Source organism: Cucurbita maxima, unplaced genomic scaffold (assembly GCF_002738345.1).
Source record: "Cucurbita maxima cultivar Rimu unplaced genomic scaffold, Cmax_1.0 Cma_Scf00001, whole genome shotgun sequence".
Classification (NCBI taxonomy): domain Eukaryota; kingdom Viridiplantae; phylum Streptophyta; class Magnoliopsida; order Cucurbitales; family Cucurbitaceae; genus Cucurbita; species Cucurbita maxima.
Genome location: NW_019272017.1, coordinates 2,039,581 through 2,062,536, shown reverse-complemented (window position 1 = coordinate 2,062,536; position 22,956 = coordinate 2,039,581). Strand labels below are relative to the sequence as shown.

At 35.4% G+C, this 22,956-nt stretch overlaps 5 protein-coding genes across 6 annotated transcripts; 4 read left to right on the top strand and 1 right to left on the bottom strand.

Annotated features, from left to right (window-relative positions):
• Positions 1-525: 525 nt before the first annotated feature.
• LOC111485827 (dicarboxylate transporter 2.1, chloroplastic-like) lies at positions 526-4,755 on the bottom strand. Its single transcript, XM_023132875.1, has 5 exons — positions 4,700-4,755; positions 2,517-3,342; positions 2,074-2,387; positions 1,549-1,997; positions 526-872 (listed from the first exon to the last, which is right to left on the bottom strand). The coding sequence occupies exons 1-5, from the start codon at positions 4,753-4,755 to the stop codon at positions 757-759; spliced, it is 1,761 nt and encodes a 586-aa protein (XP_022988643.1). The 3' UTR covers positions 526-756.
• Positions 4,756-5,921: 1,166 nt separating this feature from the next.
• Positions 5,922-8,573, top strand: LOC111487793 (bifunctional riboflavin biosynthesis protein RIBA 1, chloroplastic-like). Its single transcript, XM_023135331.1, has 7 exons — positions 5,922-6,012; positions 6,090-6,408; positions 6,478-6,699; positions 6,841-7,163; positions 7,470-7,602; positions 7,671-7,967; positions 8,126-8,573. Exons 1-7 carry the CDS (start codon positions 5,963-5,965, stop codon positions 8,390-8,392), a joined length of 1,611 nt encoding a protein of 536 aa, XP_022991099.1. The 5' UTR covers positions 5,922-5,962; the 3' UTR covers positions 8,393-8,573.
• A 252-nt stretch (positions 8,574-8,825) lies between these two features.
• Positions 8,826-11,056, top strand: LOC111487802 (bifunctional riboflavin biosynthesis protein RIBA 1, chloroplastic-like). Its single transcript, XM_023135343.1, has 6 exons — positions 8,826-8,936; positions 9,196-9,460; positions 9,528-10,012; positions 10,096-10,228; positions 10,315-10,611; positions 10,685-11,056. Exons 1-6 carry the CDS (start codon positions 8,884-8,886, stop codon positions 10,907-10,909), a joined length of 1,458 nt encoding a protein of 485 aa, XP_022991111.1. The 5' UTR covers positions 8,826-8,883; the 3' UTR covers positions 10,910-11,056.
• A 2,087-nt stretch (positions 11,057-13,143) lies between these two features.
• Positions 13,144-17,178, top strand: LOC111487780 (bifunctional riboflavin biosynthesis protein RIBA 1, chloroplastic-like). Of its 2 annotated transcripts, none has more exons than XM_023135318.1 (7): positions 13,144-13,399; positions 14,076-14,415; positions 14,496-14,717; positions 15,204-15,526; positions 16,049-16,181; positions 16,315-16,611; positions 16,693-17,178. In XM_023135318.1, exons 1-7 carry the CDS (start codon positions 13,347-13,349, stop codon positions 16,957-16,959), a joined length of 1,635 nt encoding a protein of 544 aa, XP_022991086.1. In that variant the 5' UTR covers positions 13,144-13,346; the 3' UTR covers positions 16,960-17,178. The 2 variants fall into 2 exon arrangements, with proteins under 2 accessions (XP_022991086.1, XP_022991078.1); XM_023135310.1 differs by having other exon boundaries at positions 13,146-13,399; positions 14,073-14,415.
• A 3,631-nt stretch (positions 17,179-20,809) lies between these two features.
• Positions 20,810-21,493, top strand: LOC111488535 (classical arabinogalactan protein 1-like). The gene has a single exon (XM_023136318.1). It carries the CDS (start codon positions 20,913-20,915, stop codon positions 21,276-21,278), a length of 366 nt encoding a protein of 121 aa, XP_022992086.1. The 5' UTR covers positions 20,810-20,912; the 3' UTR covers positions 21,279-21,493.
• The last annotated feature ends 1,463 nt before the right edge of the window (positions 21,494-22,956 follow it).

The window sequence follows — 22,956 nt, the reverse complement described above, 5'->3', positions numbered from 1 at the left end:
AATCATATTTAACAATTTTCTTTTTATTACCGTTTACTTTCTTTTTTAAATTCAATTATTTTCTTATAATTTTAAAGAAAATAATAGTTTAAATAATTTTGTTTATTTATTACAATAGGATGATTTGAAAATTATTAAAAAAAAAATATATATTTCATTTCACAAATATCATCTGTACATCAGAATATGACTGTAAAAATCTCTTCGTAATAGATACGTTTTAAAATCGTGAGACTGACAACCATACGTAACGAGCTAAAATAAATAATATTAATCGGTTTTAAAAAATCAAAAAACTTATTTTTTAGAACCAAAATTGAACAAGAGCCAACTTTAGTTTAACGTTCACTTCAACGAATTCACTTATAATTGCTCGTAAAGTTTCATCGTGGCATCAAAAGATAACGAGAACTGAAAAAAGACATCAAAAACTCAATACAGAAGATGATGTTCAAATTCAAAATTTAAGTTTTTCTAATTGGTTTTCACCCAATTATGGACGAGAATCGAAACAACGAAATCAAGAACTCAATACATGACAGATTCAATAACTCAATTTTTGAGATTGGTTTTCACCAAAGTATGGGTAATCATTCATCGTAATGGTTAGACATAGCAAAATTTAATCTAAATCCTAGGCAATGCTACCCTTAGGGCGCGAGGAGATGGGATCAAATTGGGTACATAAAAATTGGAGTATCAGTGGTGTGCCCCCAAAGCCAGGGCATGTGTGCAGCAAAAAAAGGACTTTCACGTTCAGTACAGACCCAGAATCTTCCACCAAATGCAACCAAATACAGTCCAGATAGTACCGTTTATGAACGCCATTGCTAAACCGACTTTGAATACATCTCTTAGCTCAACGAAACCCCCTGTTCCAACGAACAGACACGCACACAAACAAATCAATTGATATCTGGATCATTGTCTCAATTCAAACATGTTTCATGTAATCAACCAAGCCCATTGTTGGCATATATTGCCTTCTTTGACCTTTCTCTTACTGACTTCCCCTCAAGGCTATAAAACACGTTCTTCTACGAAGAGGTTTCTACACTTTTATAAAAAATGATTCGTTTTCCTCTCCAACCAACGTGGGATCTTACAATTCACCCCCTTCGAGGCCCCACTTCTTCACCACCACTCGTTCCCATCTCCCATTGATGTGGGATTTCACGATCCATCCCCTTTTGGGCAAGCGTCTTTACTGGCACACCACCTGATGTGGGGAATGGACACTAGGCGGTGTGCTAGTGAGAACGTTGTGTCCCAAAAGGAGGTGGACACTGGACAGTGTGTCAGCAAAGACACTGAGCCCTAAAGGAGGGTGGACACTGAGTAGTGTGCTAGTGAGAACGGTGAGCCTCAAAGGGGGTGGATTACAAGATCCAACATCAGTTGGAGAGGGGAACGAAACATTCTTTACAAGAGTGTGGAAATCTCTCCCTAGGAGACGCGATTTATAGCCTTGAGGAGAAGCCCAAAGAGAACAATATCTAGTAGTTGTGAGCTTGAACCATGTTCCTACCGAACAATAAAAAGGCATACCTCCATAGTAAACAGCAGCTTGGCCACTGCTATAATGAGTCAATGCACCAAACAGATTAGTGTTATAAGCCAACGCCAAAGCAGCCAACACACCAGGCACCTTAGCAGCCAAGTGCATAGCAAGGAACGCCGAGTACAAAGCAGCAACATGACCAGTCTGGCTAGCAAACAAGTAATGAACAAAGAAATACAACACCTGAAGAATAGCAAACGCAGCAGGCCAGCTGAGCGACATAGACTTCAGCAAATCCGCCACAGAATTCGACATCCAACCGACAAGACCGAGCGTCGTCAACTGTCCAGCCATGCCCACAAGAACACCAAACCAAGCCAAAGTATCCCAAGCCGACTTCTCAGACAAACAATCATCCCAATCAAGAACACCAAGACTAAGAAGCATAGACAAACCAATCATAGCAGCCACAACACTAGCCATTTTAAGTTTCTCACTGAAAGTAAATCAAAACAAGCTCAGTTCATAACTAAATACGACAATAAAAAGACAGCAACAAGAACACTGCATACCCAGCAATCCATAAAGACACAGCAACAAGCATAGTACCAACCATGAACCATTCATTCTTGGAGACAGGACCCATAGCCTCCAATTTTCTAGCAGCCATGGCTGGAGCTTCTGGTGTGTTTTTGGTCTCTGGAGGAAACAGTTTATATAAGATTGCAGGCGTTGCCAAGAGACCAATGATGGCAGGGACACAAGCAAACTTAGCCCATGTAAGCCAAGGGCTAGTTATTTGCACACCGAGCTGCTCAGCCAGTTTAATACACAACAAATTTTGAGCAGCAGCCGTTAAGAACAGGGCACTAGAGTTACCAGCACTCTGCCACAGCCAAGTAATAACAGATTCAAGAACAGAGTCAAGAACAGATTTAATAACAGATTCAAGAACAGATTCAAGAACAGATTCAATAACAGATTCAAGAACAGAGTCGAGAACAGAGCAGCAAACCTGAAACTGAGACTGAACAAGATACGCGCCAATCTTTTTAGAAGAAGGGTCGTTCGGCTTGCTATCAGCAGCGAGCGACAAGGATTTAATGATGGGCAAGAACACACCGCCAGCCCTGGCGGTGGTGCTCGGCATAGCAGGAGCTATCAAAGCCTCGCTAATCGTTAACCCATAAGACAAACCAAGCGTGCTCTTGCCCATCCATTTAACAAAATACGTAGCAATTCGATCCCCCAATCCAGTTTTGACAAACCCACGAGCGAAAAAGAAGGAAATCACAATCAACCAAATAACCTCACTAGTAAAGGCATTAAAAGCAGCAGAAAACGTCAAAGTTTTAGTAACAACAGTCACAGTTAAGCCAAGAATCGCCCAAGCACCCACCGGCAAAGGATTCAAAACAAGGCCAGTAATCGTCGACAAGAAAATGGCGAGCAACTGCCACGCTTTTGTTGAAACCCCCGCCGGTTTTGGGACGGCGAAACGAACAATGATGCCAATAGCAACCGAAATCAGAAATGGGATTGGCTTAGCGCCTTGTTTGTGAGGTGTGTTCGGCGGCGACAGCTGATTATCCGGCGATTGAGAGGCACTGGTTGGCATTGGATTTGGTCGACGCAGCTTCGGATTAAAGAACAGAGTTAAAAGTGATTGAAAAAGCGAAATCGATCGAAATAAACTTGAAGGAAAATGCAATAAATGGAATAATGGATCGAAAAGGAAGAGATAGTGGAGACAGATCGGAGTGCAAAATTTTCCATAAGAAACAAGTGGAGAGTTGTTTGAAAGACAAGGACCAAACGAAGAGAAGCGGAGACAGCAGCAGCTGAACGAAGTCAGTGTAAAAACAGAGCACTTTCCACGTGGCTATACCTCATTAGTCCACGTATTACCCCTTTTTTCTTTTTGGAAAGGTACTTATTCCAAAATTGTTATATGATTATTACATAACAATTTCAATTTATTAATTACCTTGTGTTTTTCCTTTCTCATTTAATAATGAAAATTCAACGTTTTTATTAATTATTTTACAACGTTTGTTCTCTCTTATTTGTTTTTTTAGTAAAATATTATTATTTATTAATATTAACCAATTGTTTGGAATAAAATAATTATAATTTAATTATTGATAATTATTACGATATTAAAAATATATATTTACATTTTCTTTTTAAAACTCCCCAGAGTCTATAATAGCATAATAGAGAGGATGAAATGGCAGAAATTTTGAGTATTCAAGAGAATGACCCAACGAGATGGGTCGTTCATCGTCACGATAGGTGTCAAGTGGAAGTGTAGAGATGGATGCAACCGAGACATCCTAACAGACCGATAGATTTGAATCTTATTCTTATATGACCGGATCAATTCAAATAATTATTATTATTTTTTTTAGTGTTAATTTATTATTAGTACTAATCTTGTCCATTTATGCTAGGTTTAAATTATGGAAGGGACAAGAGTCATGTGTTTGGCACTGGAATTGAGGCCTCTAACACTTAATATAGTAACATAATCTTGATGGGTAAAATAAAATTTTAAAATAAAGTCTAAAACCATAATTTATCCTAATAAATGTATTGAAATCGTGACATTAATTATTTCTAAAATGAACGGTATTACGATAGAGATATGAAGTACTTTAATGTAAACATTTTTTCAATACGCTTAAATAAGCTATAATAACAATTCATAACTCGAGTTTAAGTCCAATTGAAACTAGCTTGAAAAAAATGGAGAAAAAAATATGTCAAACTGGTCCAGCTAAACCCGTTCATTCCTACTTCAAATGCACAGATTTTCTTCGGTATTTATTTATCGTTTCAGTTTTTACCTCAAGTGAACTCGATTTATTTCACGAGTGATCCGTAAAATCTAAGAACAAACGAACGAAAAATTATAGTGCGAACCCGAAAAGATAAGGTTTTGTATCACAAAGTCCACTTAGAAGCAACACAAAGAAAGATAAGCTTTTTAGTTTAAGGTTTAGGGTCTAAGGTGTGAAACGGTTTCCAATAATTGGTTGATGAAAAAAGACATCCACCTATGACATTTTGAATTTAAGTATTTTTCTTCTAAATTCTCGTGATATATGAAAAATTACTGAAATACCCTTATACTACTTTTACTTCTCCACTATCGATAATCATTATCGACCATCACCGAAATCCTCTAGTGACTACCATCCCCTATTGTTAATGGCATAACTCCCACCACTACTTCCATTATCCACTGCCATCGAGCACGAGATTTAGTTGTTGTCCATCGACACCTTGTTACCGATAATCACTTTGCTAATCATCATTAGCAATCATATTATCTTATAAAATTTTGAAATTATCATTTTTAATTTTAAACCATTTTTAAAAAATATATTTTAAAGAAAATTGCATTATTTTACAAGCACTTTTGTTTGAAGGCATCTAAGGGCCTTCTATTACAATTAATTATATTTGAGCCCCAAACCATGGGTCAGAAATAAATATTGGGCCTTCTATTACAATTAATTATATTTGGGCCCGAAACCATGGGTCAGAAAATAAATATTGGGCCTTCTATTACTATTAATTATATTTGGGCCCCAAACCATGGGTCAGAAATAGAATATTGGGCCTTCTATTACAATTAATTATATTTGGGCCCGAACCATGGGTCAGAAAATAAATATTGGGCCTTCTATTACAATTAATTATATTTGGGCCCGAAACCATGGGTCAGAAAATAAATATTGGGCCTTCTATTACTATTAATTATATTTGGGCCCCAAACCATGGGTCAGAAATAAATATTGGGCCTTTTATTACTATTAATTATATTTGAGCCCCAAACCATGGGCCAGAAATAAATATTGGGCCTTGAGTATAAATGTAGTATAAAATTTTAATTAAACTCAAAACTCATGTAAAATTATAAAATTATCAAAATAATGAACATTTTTAAGCTTTAAACTATGATTCTACTAGGGATGGTATCATTTTTATTTTAATTTTTCGTTTTAATAATGTCAAAATAATTAAATAATTTTTTTAAAAAATAATCTTAAAAAGCTCTTCCTTTTCATGCCTTGTCCATGTGGGACAATCTCCTTAATCTCATGCCTTCTTTCTCTCTCATGGGGGTATGACTCATGCCTTCTCTCTCCTAATCACCAATGAGTATTTTTTTTCTTATAAAATATATAATTAAAACTAATAATATTTTCACAATTTTTAAATTTTTTTTAATAAAATAATAATCGAAAATTAAAACCCTAATTTTAAAACTTGTTTATTAATTAACTTTTAATTTTCATATTATTTAATTCATTTCTTAAAACTTTATTTTAAAAAAAATTAATAGAAATTATTTATTTATTTATTTATAAAATTATTCTTGGTGCCTATATAAATAAGAGAACTTTTAAATCTTCATATTTGAGCTTTCAATAAGAACTTTGAGTATTAACAATGGCTTTCACAAGCTTCTCTTGTCAACTTACAACTCCCATTTCTGTTCGGTAAGTCCAATTCTTTGACTCGTTCGTTCGTAATTCGTCGTTCATACGTTAGTTATTTGATACACGTTTTCATGCAGACGATCGAAAGACCTTCGAGCTTACGCAACCATCAACCATGTCTTCAAACCCTACACGAAAAAGGGTTTTAGCCATGCGTCTCAATTTTCCTCCGTTTTCAAATCTTCCAAACTCTTTCTCGCTACCGATCACTCAATTCAACTTAGAGACGGAATTATCATGTCGTCTTTCAATGTTAATGCCAATTCTACGGTCGTCGACGATATGATCTTCGATGTAGATGGCCATCCAATTTCAGCTGAGGAGTCTGATCTCGACTGTCCGACCAAAGGGTTTTCATCTATCGAGGAAGCCATCGAGGATATCAAATTGGGAAAGGTGGTAGAAGTCGTTAATGTCGTTGTCGTTGTCGAACGGAGGGCTTATTTGTGTTTTTTGTTTATGTAGATGGTGGTGGTTATTGACGACGAAGATAGAGAAAACGAAGGAGATTTGATAATGGCGGCGGAGGCGATGACGTCAGAGGCAATGGCGTTCATCGTAAAACATGGAACAGGGATTGTCTGTGTCGGAATGAAAGGGGAAGATCTTGAGAGGTTGAAGATACCTTTAATGGTGGATGACAAGCATAATGAAGAGATGCTCTCCACTGCTTTTACTATCACAGTGGTAAATACATTTTTATTTGTCTCGAGCGTTTTACCGCTTATTCTCGAACGGAGATTTATCTCGACAGCATTGCAGCTTGTTCTCGAGATTGATCTTCGGCGAAGTTTTTACATATTTTTTCTCACTTATGAACTTGTAAAGGATGGAAAAAACGACACAACGACCGGAGTATCGGCGAGCGACAGGACGGTGACGGTGATGGCATTGGCATCAAAACACTCGAAACCTTCCGATTTTAAACGGCCTGGCCATATCTTCCCCCTCCGGTGCAGAGAAGGCGGGGTTCTGAAGAGGCCAGGTCACACTGAAGCCTCCGTCGATCTTGTCGAGCTCGCCGGATTTAACCCTGTCGGAATTCTTTGCGAGATCGTCGACGAGGATGGCTCCATGGCTAGGCTCCCAAAGCTTCAGGACTTTGCTCGCCTCCATAATCTCAAAATCATCTCCATTGCAGACTTAGTCAGGTTAATTTTTATTTTACCCTCTTCAAACAAGTGATTTTAATTACCATAAAAGTTAATTTAACAATTTTAACATTATTTTCAAACATACTTTAAATGATTTTAAACATGAATAAATTTAATATTATTTTCAAAATAATTCACTGTAATTTTTACATTTTTTTTTTAAAACGAATATAAAAATCATTTAAAATGTTTTTTAGAAGAAATATTTTAATTAAATCTTCCATATTTACTTTTTTTTTTTAATTTTTAAAAACAATTAAAAAAAACAAAAAATAAAAAATAAAAAATTTGAGGGTGTCGCAGGTACAGGAGGAAGAGGGAGACATCAATTGAGCGGGTTGGAGCTCCGACAAGAATGCCGACAACATGGGGAACATTCAATGCCTATTGTTACAAATCCACCATAGATGGCATTGAGCATATTGCAATGGCCAAGGTAATAATAATTCCTTCTATTTCGTTCTAAACAAAATTTAAGTCGGTTTACGATTTTTCTTTTTGTAGGGCGATCTTAATGACGGAGAGGACGTTTTAGTTCGGGTGCATTCAGAGTGTTTCACTGGAGATATATTTGGATCAGCCAGATGCGATTGCGGGAAGCAGCTAGCTTTAGCCATGCAACACATTGAGGCAGCAGGAAAAGGAGTGTTGGTTTATCTACGAGGGCAAGAAGGAAGAGGCATTGGTTTAGGCAACAAGCTTCTTGCGTATAATTTACAAGATACCGGGAGGGACACTGTTGAAGCCAACGAAGATCTAGGATTGCCTATCGATTCCAGAGATTACAGCGTCGGTGCACAAGTACGTTTCTCATAAACGACTCGTAAATCTATAAAAGAACATGATTCTCGAGAGTCTACGATAGCTGTTTTATGCGTTTTTTTATTCTTTGAAAATGCTTTTTAATAAAGGTGGAGTAAAAGGCATATTTTGATGTTATTAAGTTTTAAACTTTGCAGATTCTAAGAGATCTTGGAGTAAGAACAATGAAGCTAATGACGAACAACCCAGCAAAATACGTAGGGCTAAAGGGATATGGATTGACAGTTTCGGGCAGAGTTCCTCTTGTAACGCCAATTACTAAGGACAACAAAAAATACCTAGAAACTAAACGAGCCAAAATGGGTCATGTTTATGGCTTGGAATTCAACGGTGGATTAAGAACCCTAATGGATGCCCATAAAAAATCCGACGCTAATGTTTCGAGTGATGCTTTAGCTAATTAAGGGTATGTCTGGAATAACTTTCCGTGTTAAAATAACGACTTATAATCGTTATAAAGTTATTCCAAACGAGTCCTATCTTCTTTGTAGCTATTTTATCTCAAGTGAAAACCCGAAAAAATTACATATTAAACACATTCGAGACAACTTCTCCTTATCCAACCAGCTGTGTTTTTCTTATTTTAAGTATTTTGAGAATCTTAGACCAATCAACGTCAAAATTAGTATACATTATTTAATAATATTTCTACGGCCAGTAAGTTCGATATCAATATAAAAGATGAAACGACATTTTCAGTATATATTATAAAATTAATGAAATATTAAAAAATAAATAAATATAATATTTTTCGACTATGAATAAATTTGTAACAATTTAATTTTTATCGAGAATTTTTTTATTTATAAAATTAATTTAAGTTTATAAATAAGAGGGATTCCAAAACTGCATCACTTGTGCTTGAGCTTTGGAAAAGCCATTTTCAGCCTCAACAATGGCTTTTACAAGCTTCTCTTGCCATTCGTCATCGCCCACTTCTCATCTTCGGTAAGCTCATCTCGTACTCTCGGTTAAATTTATCGTCTTGGTCGTTGTTTTTTGGGTAGCTCGTATTGATTATGAGTGAGAGTTAGGTTGAGTGTCATTAGCTTTGAGCTCAAATCGACGTTGAAAACTGATCTTGTTTTTTTTTTTTTTTTTTTTTGTTCAAAGGGTCGGTTTTTAATTATTATGAATGTGAAAAAAAAATGATTTTAACTGTTTCAAAATCACTCGTTATATTTATACTTTTTATTTCGTGATTTAGAAAATGGAAAGACCTTCGAGGTTTTGCGATCAAACCCTACACACCAATATTTTTTCCCTCCGTCATCAAACTTGCTAAATTCTCGATAGTCACCAACCGTTGCGTCCAAGCTAGAGATGGGGTTGATATCAATGCCATCGTCGCAAACAATACTATCTTTGATGTCGATGACCAGTTGATTTCGATTGACGAGTCAAACCTCAATCGTTTGGTTGAAGAGTTTTCATCCATCGAAGAAGCCATTGAAGACATACGTCAGGGGAAGGTAGTAACGATCGTTATTGTTATTGGTATCGTTGTTGTTGTTATCATCGTCTTTCTTTGAGTTGCAGATGGTGGTGGTGGTTGACGATGAAAATTTAAACAAAGGAGGTTTGATAATGGCAGCGGAGGCGGCGACGACGGAGGCGATGGCTTTCATGGAAAAGCATGGAACCAAGATTGTTTATGTGGGGATGAAAAGGGAAGATCTTGAGAGGTTGGAAACTCCGTTAATGGTGGACATAATCGCCGGAGTATCATCGGAAGATAGGGCGGCGACCGCGGTGGCATTAGCATCAAAACACTCAAAACCTTATGATTTTAAACAACCTGGCCATATCCTTCCCCTCCGACACACCGAAGGTGGCGTTCTGAAGAGGCCTGGACACACTGAAGCCTCGGTCGAGCTTGCTCGGCTCGCCGGACTAAGCACGGTTGGAATTCTCAGTGAGATCGCCATTGGTGACAAACTCGGTTCCAAGGCTAGGCTCCCAAAACTACGCCAGTTTGCGAACCATCATAGCCTTAAAATCATCTCCATTACTGACTTAATCAGGTCGAATTTCTCAAGATAAAATATTGTAGGGGTTTAGAATTTAGAGTTTAGCACGAGAGAGCTGATCTTGATCATTTCAACAGGTATAGAAGGAAGAAGGTGATATCAATTGAGCGCGTCGGAGCTCCTACAAGGATGCCCACAACATGGGGAACATTCAAGGCCTATTGTTATAAATCCACCTTAGATGGCATCGAACATATTGCAATGATGATGGTAATAATACTCGTTTTTCTTTCGAACCCACGATGATCGACGTCTTTCTAAATAAATTTCAAGTCGTTTTATCATTTTTCGTGAAGGGCGATGTTAGGAACGGAGAAGATATTCTAGTGAGAGTGCACTCCGAATGCTTCACTGGAGACGTATTCGGATCAACCAGATGCGACTGTGGAAAGCAACTAGCTTTAGCAATGCAACAAATCAAAGCAGCTGGAAAAGGAGTGTTGGTCTATCTACGAGGGCAAGAAGGAAGAGGGATCGGTTTGGGCAACAAGCTTCTCGCATACAATTTGCAAGATGCCGGGAGGGATACCGTCGAAGCCAACGAAGATCTGGGATTGCCTATCGATTCTAGAGATTATAGCGTCGGTGCACAGGTACGTTTCTCATAATCGACCTGTAAAATTTACAAACAAGTATTTTGATGTTATTGAGTTTGAAACTTTGCAGATTCTACGAGATCTTGGAGTAAGAACAATGAGGCTAATGACGAACAATCCAGCAAAGTACATAGGGCTAAAGGGATACGGGTTGGGAGTTTCGAGCAGAGTTCCTCTTGTAACGCCAATTACTAAGGACAACAAACGATACCTAGAAACTAAGAGAACCAAAATGGGTCACATTTATGGCTTGGAATTTAATGGTGAATTAAGAAACCCTAGTGGATGCCAATAAAAAAACCGATGCAAATGCTTCGAGCGATGCTTTGGCTACTTAATTCTTCCTCGCACCCTTGAAAGCTCGATATTTGTTAAATTAAAGGCGTGTTTGAAGGTACTTTTATGAGATTAGTAGTTATATCGATATATTTTTAAATAATTATTTAATTTATAGTCTGTTCTCGTATTCATAACCGTTTTGTTTTATTGATAAAATAAGCAATACTTTGTTTATCGATATATATATATATATATATATATATATATATATATTAATCAATTAAAAATATTAAGGATATTAATGATTTTTAAAAAATATTTTTTGAATTAAATTATTAAAAAAAAATAGTACGTAATCTATTAATTAAACCATAAAAATGATAGGATAAATAATATGTTAAAAAATATAAATGCATAAAGGTTTTTAAAATTTTAAAATAAATATTGAAATTAAATGAATTCATCACTATTGAACCTACCACAAGTCAGAGCAGTATATTATTCAATCCAAACCTTCAAATTTGATGGCTTTATTTTATTATTTCTTGAGTTAATGCATTTAATTTTATATAAAAATATATATATTTATTTATTTATTTTACCAACAGCTCAGTTTTGTCCTATTAATGTAATAATTTTGAGAAATAAGGTATTTTGAATGAAACTAAATTTTAATATAAATTTGAACGTATTATTAATTCATATTAATATTCTATTTTTTATAATAATTTATAAAAGTATTTTATGTGTAGACTAAATCAAATAAATTTGTATATAAAAATACTTTTTAGGAAATATAGTGTTTTAATTTTAAACATTTTATTTAAAAAAAAGTTTAAAATTATTTTTAAAAATATTTATAATTATGTTATAAATTCTCTTATTATTATAATTTTTACTATTTTATATTTTATAATATTTATCAATTTTTTTTTATCTTTTATAATGTATTTAAGTCATAGAATCTTAATTTTAGTTTAAATAAATAAATAAACTGAAAATTACCACGATTCCACTCCACTCATTCAATTCGGGTCTAACTTGAAACCCGATAACCCGAAATAATGAAATATGGACACGTGTCGATGGCAAGTGGCAAAGTGGGCCCAGCCTCAGTGGACTGGAGGCTCTTAGAAAAAGGATAAGACCCCAAAAAATGGGTCCTAGTCAACTCTGTCGCGCCACGAAATAACCTCTCAATTTCCTTTTAAAAAAAAAAAGATAAGAAAGGCAAAAGAGAAAAAGTTCAAATTCATTCCCTTTGGTCCCCCCCCAAAAAAAAACTCAATTTTAGAAAGATATAATAAATATATATACACATATATATATATATATATGGAATATTATATGACATTTACTAATTTTCTTCCTTTTTTTTATTTACAAAAAATCGATTTTATTATCTAAAAATCACTACAAAATTAAAAGTTTAGCCCTATTCAACAGAAATTTTTATTTTTTATATTTAATAAATCGCTTAAAATTATTAATTATTTAGAATTAATCAATATGAAATTAATATTGGCATTTAATGTTGGATGTCAGTGCCAGCATGGTCTTTTGTAATTAAATAATAACCACGTGGCAGGATTTTTATTACAATATCTAATATTTAATATATAAATTATTATTACAAAAAAAAAAAAAAATACAAATTATTCACATTTACATAATTCGTAATTAGTTTTATATTCTAAAAATAAATATATAAGATCTTAAGCAATAATAAATCAAGTTTGAACATTAATAAGATCTCGTAAATTTAAACAATTTCTTTTGTATATTTAAAGATTGAACTAATTTACATATTTATGATAAAAATATTGACGCATAAAATTTATTAATCCTATTATTTCATAATGGATATGATAGGAATTGTATCTCCTCGGATTAGTTTTGTTACGATGTATGAAAGTTTATTCTTATTCTTCAATGTCAACTTCAATCCCATTCCCAAATCCTTTTTGTTCTAAAAAAAAGAAAACAATGGATTAGAATCTAGAACCATTTATTCCACAAATATTTATCTAACTCAACACCAGATTTGTTCTTGTTCTTCAACTCATGGATCATAAGCCCTCAAAAAATTTGTTTTTATTTTTTTTTAGATCTGGGATCTCAGTTCCATACCAAATAATTGAGTGGAAAATTGTTTGTTTATATATGTTTTGCTTGAAGTACTAATTTATCGTTCGAAAATTCAAAAAAGGAATAAAAAATTCTGTTTATGATTTGAATATTGGGTTTTTAAATCCCTATCATTCCATTGGCGATAGCAGTTAATCGCGTACGACTAACCGACTTGAATACAAGTTCTTGGTTGATTCCTTGCCCGCCCCACCAACTCTCCTTTTTCTGTTTGATTTGGCTTCCTTCTTTTTCCGCCGTATAAATAAAAACCCAAATTCTGGAATCTTCAAACCATTTCACCTGCTTAAGAAATTTCTGCGCCAATGGCTTTTAGAACCGTCTCGTTCCAATCTACGACTCCCATTTCTCATCTTCGGTAAGCTATTCTTTGTATTCTGATTTTCGAGTGATTTTCTGTGTAATCGTTGAATTCTTTGCGTTTCGTATTTGATTTTTGATGGGTAATTCGATTATCGTCTTGTTTTGAGAGAAATCTGTTCGAATGATATTGCGATTTTCGTTTCTAGGTTGCTCGTTTTGATGGATTTTTGTGTCGATTTCTGCGTTTTATACCTTGATTTTGCTTCATTTTCATGATTTTGATATCCAAATCGGTTAAGATCAAGTTTGATGGTGAAGTTTCTCTGTTTATTTGTTTGGATCTTCCTTACTTCGAAGTCTCGTATGATCATCTGAGGCCTCTGTATCCTTCTCTGTTAGAACAGTCGAAATTTTCGCATCGTCATAAGAACATCTCGCATTTTACTACCAATTGATTTAAGAGAAATGAAGAAAGAACATCATGTTATGCATTAAATTCTTGATCCCATTTAGATTAGCCATTGTTATTTGAGTTTAACAGGCTTTTGGCACGAAATTTTTCTCTACATTCCACTAACAACTGAATCTAGCTATTAAGTTTTACTATTGAAGCTTGAGAACATTGATTAGAATTTGTTTCCACTAGGAATTCTTTAAGTAAATGCAGTATGTTAGATGTTTTCTATGAATTTTCTCTAAACATATTGTCTGATTTTTGTATGATGTAGAAGATTCAAAGACTTGCAGTCTTTTGGTGGAAACCATGTTAAACCGTACGTGGCAACTAGCCTTGTTTTGGAGTTAACCTCGAGCTGTAAAGCTAGTAAACTGTTTTTAGGCACCAGGGGTTCAGTCCAAACAAGAGCTACATTGATATCTGGTGAAGGAGGAGTTCTGTCTTCTTCCAATGGCAATGCTGTCGTTGCGAACGATATCGTCCTTGGAAATCAGCAAGATTCAGCTTCTACTCGAAATAGTTTTCCCGTTGGTGAAGATGAATATGATTTTGATCGTCCCACCGCAGGTTTCGCTGCTGTTGCTGATGCAGTTGAAGATATTCGACAGGGAAAGGTTGTCCAATATGACATGGAGCATTTCTTTTTCTTGTTTTTTACCTTTTCATCTTAGTAACAAGAACAGTGAGGTTGCAGATGGTGCTTGTTGTTGATGATGAAGATAGAGAAAACGAGGGAGATTTGATAATGGCAGCACAAGCTGCTACTCCTGAAGCTATGGCTTTCATTGTAAAACATGGAACAGGAATTGTTTGTGTAGCCATGAAAGGTGAAGATCTGGAGAGGTTACAGATTCCGCTCATGGTGAACGAAAAGGAGAACGAGGAGAAGCTTTGTACTGCTTTTACAGTGACAGTGGTATGAATTCTTCACTTGCCATTTTGGATTATCATTCCGCTCAATATATGTAATGTGAGATCCCAAGTCGGTTAGAGAGGGGAGCAAAGCATTCCTTTTAAGGGTGTGGAATCTCTCATTAGCTAACACGTTTTAAAAACCTTGAGGGAAAACCTGAAAGGAAAAGCTCAAAGAGGACAATATTTGTTAGCGGTGGGCTTGGGTTGTTCCAAATGGTATCAGATCTAGACACTGGGCGGCGTGCCAGCAAAGTCGTTGGACCCCTAAAGGGGTGGATTGTGAGATCCCATATCGGTTAGAGAAGGGAATGAATCATTCCGTATAAGGGTGCCGTGAAGTTAATGGCGATACGTAATGGGCCAAAACCGGCAATATTTGTTAGTGGTGGGCTTGAGCTGTTACATGTAAACTGAACAATATTATGAACACTATGCCACGATAATTTCGTATAGATCTAATGCAAGTTTGGGACGATGATTTCTTCAGGATGCAAGAGAAGGTACAACCACTGGAGTTTCTGCTAGTGATAGGGCAACAACAGTGTTGAAACTTGCCTCAAGAGATTCAAAACCTTATGATTTTAAAAGACCTGGCCATATATTTCCCCTCAAGTACAGGGAAGGTGGTGTTTTGAAGAGAGCTGGACATACCGAAGCATCTGTCGACCTTGTCATGCTTGCTGGATTAGAACCGGTTGGTATCCTTTGTGAGGTGGTTGATGAAGATGGTTCCATGGCTAGGTTACCGAAACTTCGTGAATTTGCGAAACGGGAAAACCTGAAAATCATTTCCATTGCTGATTTAGTCAGGTAAATCAATATCTTTCTTGCAAGAGTTTTGATTGTGTTAGCTTCGGTAGGGTGGAACCTCTTTCTAGTAGATGCGTTTTAAAACTGTGAGGCTGATGGTTATATGTAATGAGCCAAAACGGACAATATCTACTAGCGGTAGGCTTGAACTGTTACAAATGGTGTAAGAGCTAGCCATTGGGCGGTGTGCTGTCTAGGACACACCAAGAGGGTGGATTGTGAGATCCCAAATTGGTTGGAGAGGGAAACGAAGCATTCCTTGTAAAGGTGTGGAAATCTCTCACTAGTAGATGCATTTTAAAACCGTGAGGCGGACAAAAATGAACAATATATACTAGCGGTGGGCTTGTACTGTTACACTTCACATGAACACCAGTTTCTTGCTTGCATAATGATCATGATCTTCATTTCAAGTTACGACGAAACAATCAATGTTGTATCAACGTTTCCTTCTCTGTCATTTTTTCGTCCCCGAGTTTAGTAATCTTATAAATCAGATCTAATATATTATGGTACCGACAGGTATAGGAGGAAGAGAGATAGATTAGTCGAATGTGCCGGGGCTGCTGCTCGCATGCCGACTACATGGGGACCGTTTCAGGCATATTGCTACAGATCTATTTTGGATGGCATTGAGCATATTGCTATGGTTAAGGTAAGGCTAAGCTTTGTGAACCATTTGCTATTACTTGTAGCACATGATGATCCCTACCCGGTATTATATGCACGGTGTGCTCGGTTAAATGGACTTTCAGCGTTGTAATGAGATCAAGCCTTGCATTGTGCAGGGTGATATCGGTGATGGACAAGATATTCTGGTGAGAGTACACTCAGAATGTCTCACCGGAGACATTTTCGGATCAGCGAGATGCGACTGTGGAAACCAGCTTGCTCTAGCAATGCAGCTGATCGAAGCTGCAGGCAGGGGTGTCTTGATTTATCTCCGTGGTCATGAAGGACGAGGCATAGGTTTGGGCCACAAACTTCGTGCGTATAACTTGCAAGATGCCGGGCGGGATACTGTCGAAGCGAACGAGGAACTAGGACTGCCTGTGGATTCTCGAGAATATGGCATTGGTGCACAGGTACACAGATTTACGCAGTCGAATGACAAACCGACTTGGTATGATTGTACTATATCTGATCCTCCTTTTTGTTGGTTGCAGATTCTAAGAAATCTCGGAGTAAGAACAATGAAGCTAATGACAAACAACCCAACTAAGTACAAAGGACTGAAGGGGTATGGGTTAGAAGTTTCAGGCAGAGTTCCTCTGATAACCCCAATTACGAAGGACAACAAAAGATACCTCGAGACGAAGCGCGCCAAAATGGGGCACATCTACAACCTCGATTTTGGTAGCAGATTTAGAAATTTGATCGACGACCATCAAACATCGAACAGTAGTGCAGAATCGAGCGACGCTGTGGCATAAGCTAAGCTAAGCTAAGCAACGTCGAAAACCAGGCGTTGGAAGTGAAATGAAAGCTGCAGCTGCTGGCTGACCCCCATAACCAAAACGAAGCCTTACAGGGGACACTATCAGTATTGATCTAGTTTAATATGTTCACTTAATTGTTTGATTATGATATTTATGATAAGATGGAACCCTCAAAACCCATAGTATCAATTCCAATTAACTTTTTTTTTAATATATATCTTTTCAAACACATTGAGTTTTATTTAATTTGAATTTGAGGAAATGAAGTTTAATTATTTGGTTAAATATTATTGTGACACCCGAGTAAAAGAGGGGTACACGAATGAATGAAGACCACATCTGAATTGTAATAGCTCAAACTCACTGCAAGCATTGGTTACTAATGGTATCAGAGACACTGAGCATTGTGTCAGTGAGGACGCTAAGTCCCGAAGGAGGGTGGACACCAAGCGTATGCTAGCAAGGATGCTAGACTCCAAAAGGAGGTGGACACTAGGCGGCGTGCCAACGAGGATATTGGGCCTTGAAGGGGGTAGATTGTGAGATCCCACATTGGTCGGGAAGTAGAACGAAACATTGTTTATAAGGGCATGGAAACATCTCCCTAGTAGACACGTTTTAATTGTGAGATCTCACATTGGTTGGGAAGTAGAACGAAACATTGTTTATAAGAGCATGAAAACATCTTACTGAGAGAATAATATCTATAATGTTTGGACTATAGATACATGTGAGTGAAGATAAAACAATGTAGAATGACTCGTGTTAATTTAAGGATAGTCTTCACTCTTATAAGTGAAGAGTAGGTAACGTGACCACACCACGTTGCGATGGAATGCCGTTATCATCAAGTGCCAAATCTAAATTCTAAATCTGGTCGGAATCTAGGACGTGAGTATTACAATCATAATAAAGACATACAACCATCTCATTTAAGATTTGACAACTTTTATCTTAATATTAAATTTGTGACATAATGGTATTTATAATTGGTTCCAAATTGAAGGTAAATAAAAAACATAGGGTAAAAATTAATTGAAAAAACAATACACTTTACCAACTTAAAATTAAAATTAAAATTTTTAGAATAAGATAGATATTTGTGGAAGACATGGAAACAACATACTCTAAACTCAAGTTTCATGCCATTTTTTAAAACAACATTGGATTATTATTCTAAACTTATTAATTCAACAATTATTAGCTTAATCAAAATCAATAATTCAATTTAATTTTAAAAAGTATAGAGATTGAGTTAAATTATATTATATATAGTTCACCAATTTCTATGAAAATAATTTTCAACAATTATTTTAAAATAATAAATTATGATAATTTTTTAGTTGAAATAAATAATGAGAATTATTTACATAAAGAATATGACAACTGTTATGCCTTACTGGTGGAGCATAAACTACTCAATTTTGACTTTCATCATAAACCAAATATTTTTAATTTAATGGGATTAAGATTTTTATAATTATATTAAATTTATTTTATTTATAGATTCTACCTATAACATCTGTCCATTAATCAATATAATATTTAGAGAACCCACACTTTTTCTCTCGTAAGAAATGTTCCCGATCCAACGATCTCACAATTCATTCCCTTGGAGTCCAACGTCCTCGTAAGTACATTGCCCGGTGTCTAGCTCTGATACCATTTGTAGCAGTTCAAGCTCACCGCTAGTATATATTATCTGTTATAGCTCGTTATGTATTGTCGTTAGTTTCACTGTTGTAGAACGTGTCTATTAAGAAGAAACTTTCACATCCTTATAAGAAATGTTTCATTCCCCCTTCAACTGTGGGATCCGTGACAGATATAATGATATATATCTAATGGGTTTAATTAGATAATCATATTATGAGCGTCTTATTAAATAATATATATTTATCTCCCATAAAAAAAATTATAATAAAATTAAAAAATTATAATCCTCCATTGGATTAGAGCTTATATATACATCTATCCAATTAACCTTAATTAGGCTCTCAAAGTCTTCTCCTTCACCATCTTTCTTCTTCTTAACAATGGCAGCTCGTCCCTTGGCAGTTCTCAGCTTCGTGCTGGCGGTGCTGCTGCTCGTTTGCGTCGCTAACGGGCATGAGGGCCACGTGCATCCCCCGTCCTCCGAGCCGACTGCCTCTCCACCGCCGGGGACGAATGCTGCCATCATGAACAGCTTTTCATACTCTTGGTCTATGGCTATGGCCATGGTGGCTGCTTCATGGATGCTGTTTTGATTGTTTGTCAAACTATTTTAATTTGTTGAAATTTGTATCAAAAAATTTGTTTAATTGTTGTGGTGTCCTCGCGTGAATTTGGTTTTGTATTAATTATTTGGGTATGTACGATCTTTAAGTATGATCATCTTATTCTATCTCTTTATATTCGTGTTTTACTGAGGGTCGGGACGTGTGATCTCGAGGTTGAAGCTTCAATCGATCTTTAGAGTCTCATAGTCTCTATATTTTATGAACCTTTCAAATGGAAGAAATCGAGAAGACGTCATTTATCTGTAGAGCTTTCCGTGAGCACGTGGGCTTGGGCTCGGGCTTTGTTAGCTTTGGGCCTAGTCATTCATATTCGAGTTTTATTTCACTTTAACTCAAATTCCTTACCCCTCAATTTAACCAAATTAAGTTTAATTATTTGATTAAATTGTCATAACAAAGACATGTGCCCTTTTAATTCAGCATTTGTGTCTTCAAATTAAATTTGGGATACGTGTCAATTTATTATCTGTTTCAAATTTAATTAATTAAAAATAATCTAACCCAAATATTTTGTTAAATTAATAAATAAAAAATGATCGTACAAAAACTATGAGATTGATAACGATACACAACGAGCTAAAACAGACAATATTTACTACGATGAGTTTGGGCTGTTACAATCGGTATCAGAGTCAGGCACCGGGCGATGTGTCAATAAGGACGTTGAGTCTTTGGGGTGGATTGTGAGATCACTTATTGGTTGGAGAGGGGAACAAAACATTCTTTTAACAGTGTGTAAACATTTCCCTATTTAATATTTAAAACTGTAAGGCTGAAGATATACCGACAATAGTTGTTGGAATTTAACTGTTATTTATTCATTCCTGAGTTTCCTAAAATTAATTTTGGTTGAATTAAAATTCATATGAATTTATTACTAATTTTAAAATATACTTTTATTTATTATAATTTTATTGGAAAATAACGTAAATTTTAAGAAAAATACAAAAACCGTAGCTGAAACGGAAATCCTATCTGTTTCAGTTTCAGTTTCACATTTATAATTATTACATACCAAATAAAAATATATAAATCATTAAATAATTTCTCTTTTCATATTCTCAATAAATAACTTTATTTACATATTTAGACCTAGTGGGACCCGCCTGCCAGTCCGGATCCAGGCTGTAACGCCCTTTTAACGGTCATGTCCCAGCCCAAAGTTTTTATGACCGTTACAAATTGTCGTATCTGAGTATTTAATTAATATTAAAATTAATCCCTTCAAAATCCAGATAATCAGCGCGTCCACGTGGATGTTTTAGATCAATTCACAACTGTATCGTTATGGTGGACCAGTGCCGCAGAAAGCCCAAGGCAGTCCAGCTAGGATTCTTCACGCAATAAAAGGAAAGTAAATAAATAACCGCCTCTTTTGGGCATGATTGGCTACACTCATTATTACGCCAACCTTGAATTTCGGATTTCTATCCGCCGTTCATCATGGCATGCCTCTGATTAAGCATATTAGTCCGATCCAACGGCTGGCGTGGATCTAGCTTTGACTCATCGGACTCTCACTGTGTTTTTTTGTTCTATATATACTTCCTCTCTGCTACTGGTGTAATCCCAGAACTCACTTTCTCTCTCTTGATTTCTTCATTTTCCTGTATTTCTCGCTCTAGATTCTTTGTATTCTCCCGGTGAATATTTCAATTTACAGAAATGGCGCATAGAGGTTTTGTGGTTATGGTTACGGTGGCGATGTTGATCGTCTCCGCAATCGCGCAATCGCCGTCGGCATCTCCGTCATTGTCTCCGACTAAATCGCCGTCTAAGGCTCCGTCCATTTCTCCGTCTGTCCAGTCGCCGAAATCCTCTCCTGCTGCAGCGCCTACTCCGACTTCTTTGAAGTCTCCGCCATCTCCTCCTGCTGCTTCTCCGTCTCTGTCTCCTTCTCCTTCTCCATCGTCGATATCCTCCCCTCCAGCAGACGCTCCGGCTCCGTCTGGTAACTCCGCCGCTTCGATCTCTCTCTCGATGTTCGGATCTGTGGCCGCTGTGCTGTTCGCCATCGTTTTTATGATCTGAGAGCTGTTTGATTTGATATTGATTAGTTCTCTTGTATCTGAGTGATTTACTTCGTAGTTGCTTACTGAGTACATTATATTTCGTTTTTTTTTTTTTTCCTTGTGTGTATCTTTCACAGTTTGGGATGGACTCTATACTATCTTCTTTCATTCTTTCGTCTGATATAATTTGTTTCATTGGTTCTCAGTCATGTCGATTATGTGTTTCTTCTTGTTGATGGAGCTCCTGTGTCTGATCCTCATAATTCATTAAATTGTATCACATTTTATCCTCATTTTAACAGTTCAGGTTATTAAAGTCTTCATTAAATTAGAAACGAGGAATTCATGATTTTGAAGAATGAATTATATTGATCCATACAGATGGAACCATTGAGATAAGAGTGGTATACGTAACTGGTCTAACAGACTCCATATCCACTTAGCCTCTAGTGTGTTTTTCTTAAAAAAGCTTTTTATGTTTGTTGAAGGGACATTGAATTACATACATGTTCCAAGTAGAAGGAACCAAAGCTTAGAATGGGGATGTTGCTTGGGTAGGGGGTTGGATGCTTCTTCTCTTGGGAAAAGTTGTCAAAGCCCATCAATTTCCCTTGTATTTTTCTTTCCTTTCACTTTTTCAAATATAACACAAAATTCACTTGAACTACAAACATAGGGTTTAGGGTAAAGTATTAAGTTTTGAATCTAAATCGTAACTTAAATTCTAGTTGTATAGTGTTACTTCATTTCTATGTTGTTAGTTTTTAGAATCTAGCTAAGAATTTGAGGCTTTCTTTAAGTGAGATGAAAACTACTCTTAAAAGAAATTGTGATAAGAATAAACGCAATTAAAATTAAAAATAGGTTAAATAATACTTTAACTTAAAAATTAAAAAAAAAAAGTTAAAAAATACTTATAAACTTTGAAAAATAGTATTAATAAAAAAAAAATATTAACGACAAAAATTGTATATCTCTCTTTGATTTTCTCTATTTCAATCGTGTGATTCAATATTATCTCATTTTTAGATACTTTTAGAATTTTCTTTTAATATCAAAACTTTAAATAAAAAGATGTAATTCTCTTGTTCATCCTCGAAGAATATAATTAAAATTAGATATGTTTTCCAATTTTACTTTAAAATTTGAGCTATAAGTTAAAAATACACTTTTTAAACAAATTAAATAATAATAATAATAAGTTTATGCAATAAATTATATGAATAATTAATATATTGTTGCTTAAAAATGGGGAATGCCCCAAAATTACTCAAAACCTTCACTTTTCTTTGCAAATTGCTTTGGGATCTCAACCCATTTACTCTTATGTTGAGTGTGACCAACTTCTCAATCAAAACTATTAACTCATTATTATTTTATCCTTATTTTAATTCATCATATTTAATTCAAATATTATCGATTTTTTAAATTTATATTTTAAATATTTATAAATTAATTAACGATGAGTTATTGGATATAAAATTAAAATTTATGTCTAATAGAATAGTTATTGATTATTTAGGGTATTTTATTTTGTGTTAATTTGATTTTTTTTTTTAGTTTTTCTATTTAATATATTTTCCAAGGTAGCCTATTTATTTATTTATTTTTGTAAAGCTTCCAAATTAAATAATATATACATTACATAAATTAACGAAAACCATATTCATATAAGAGACTATGTAACGGCTCAAGAC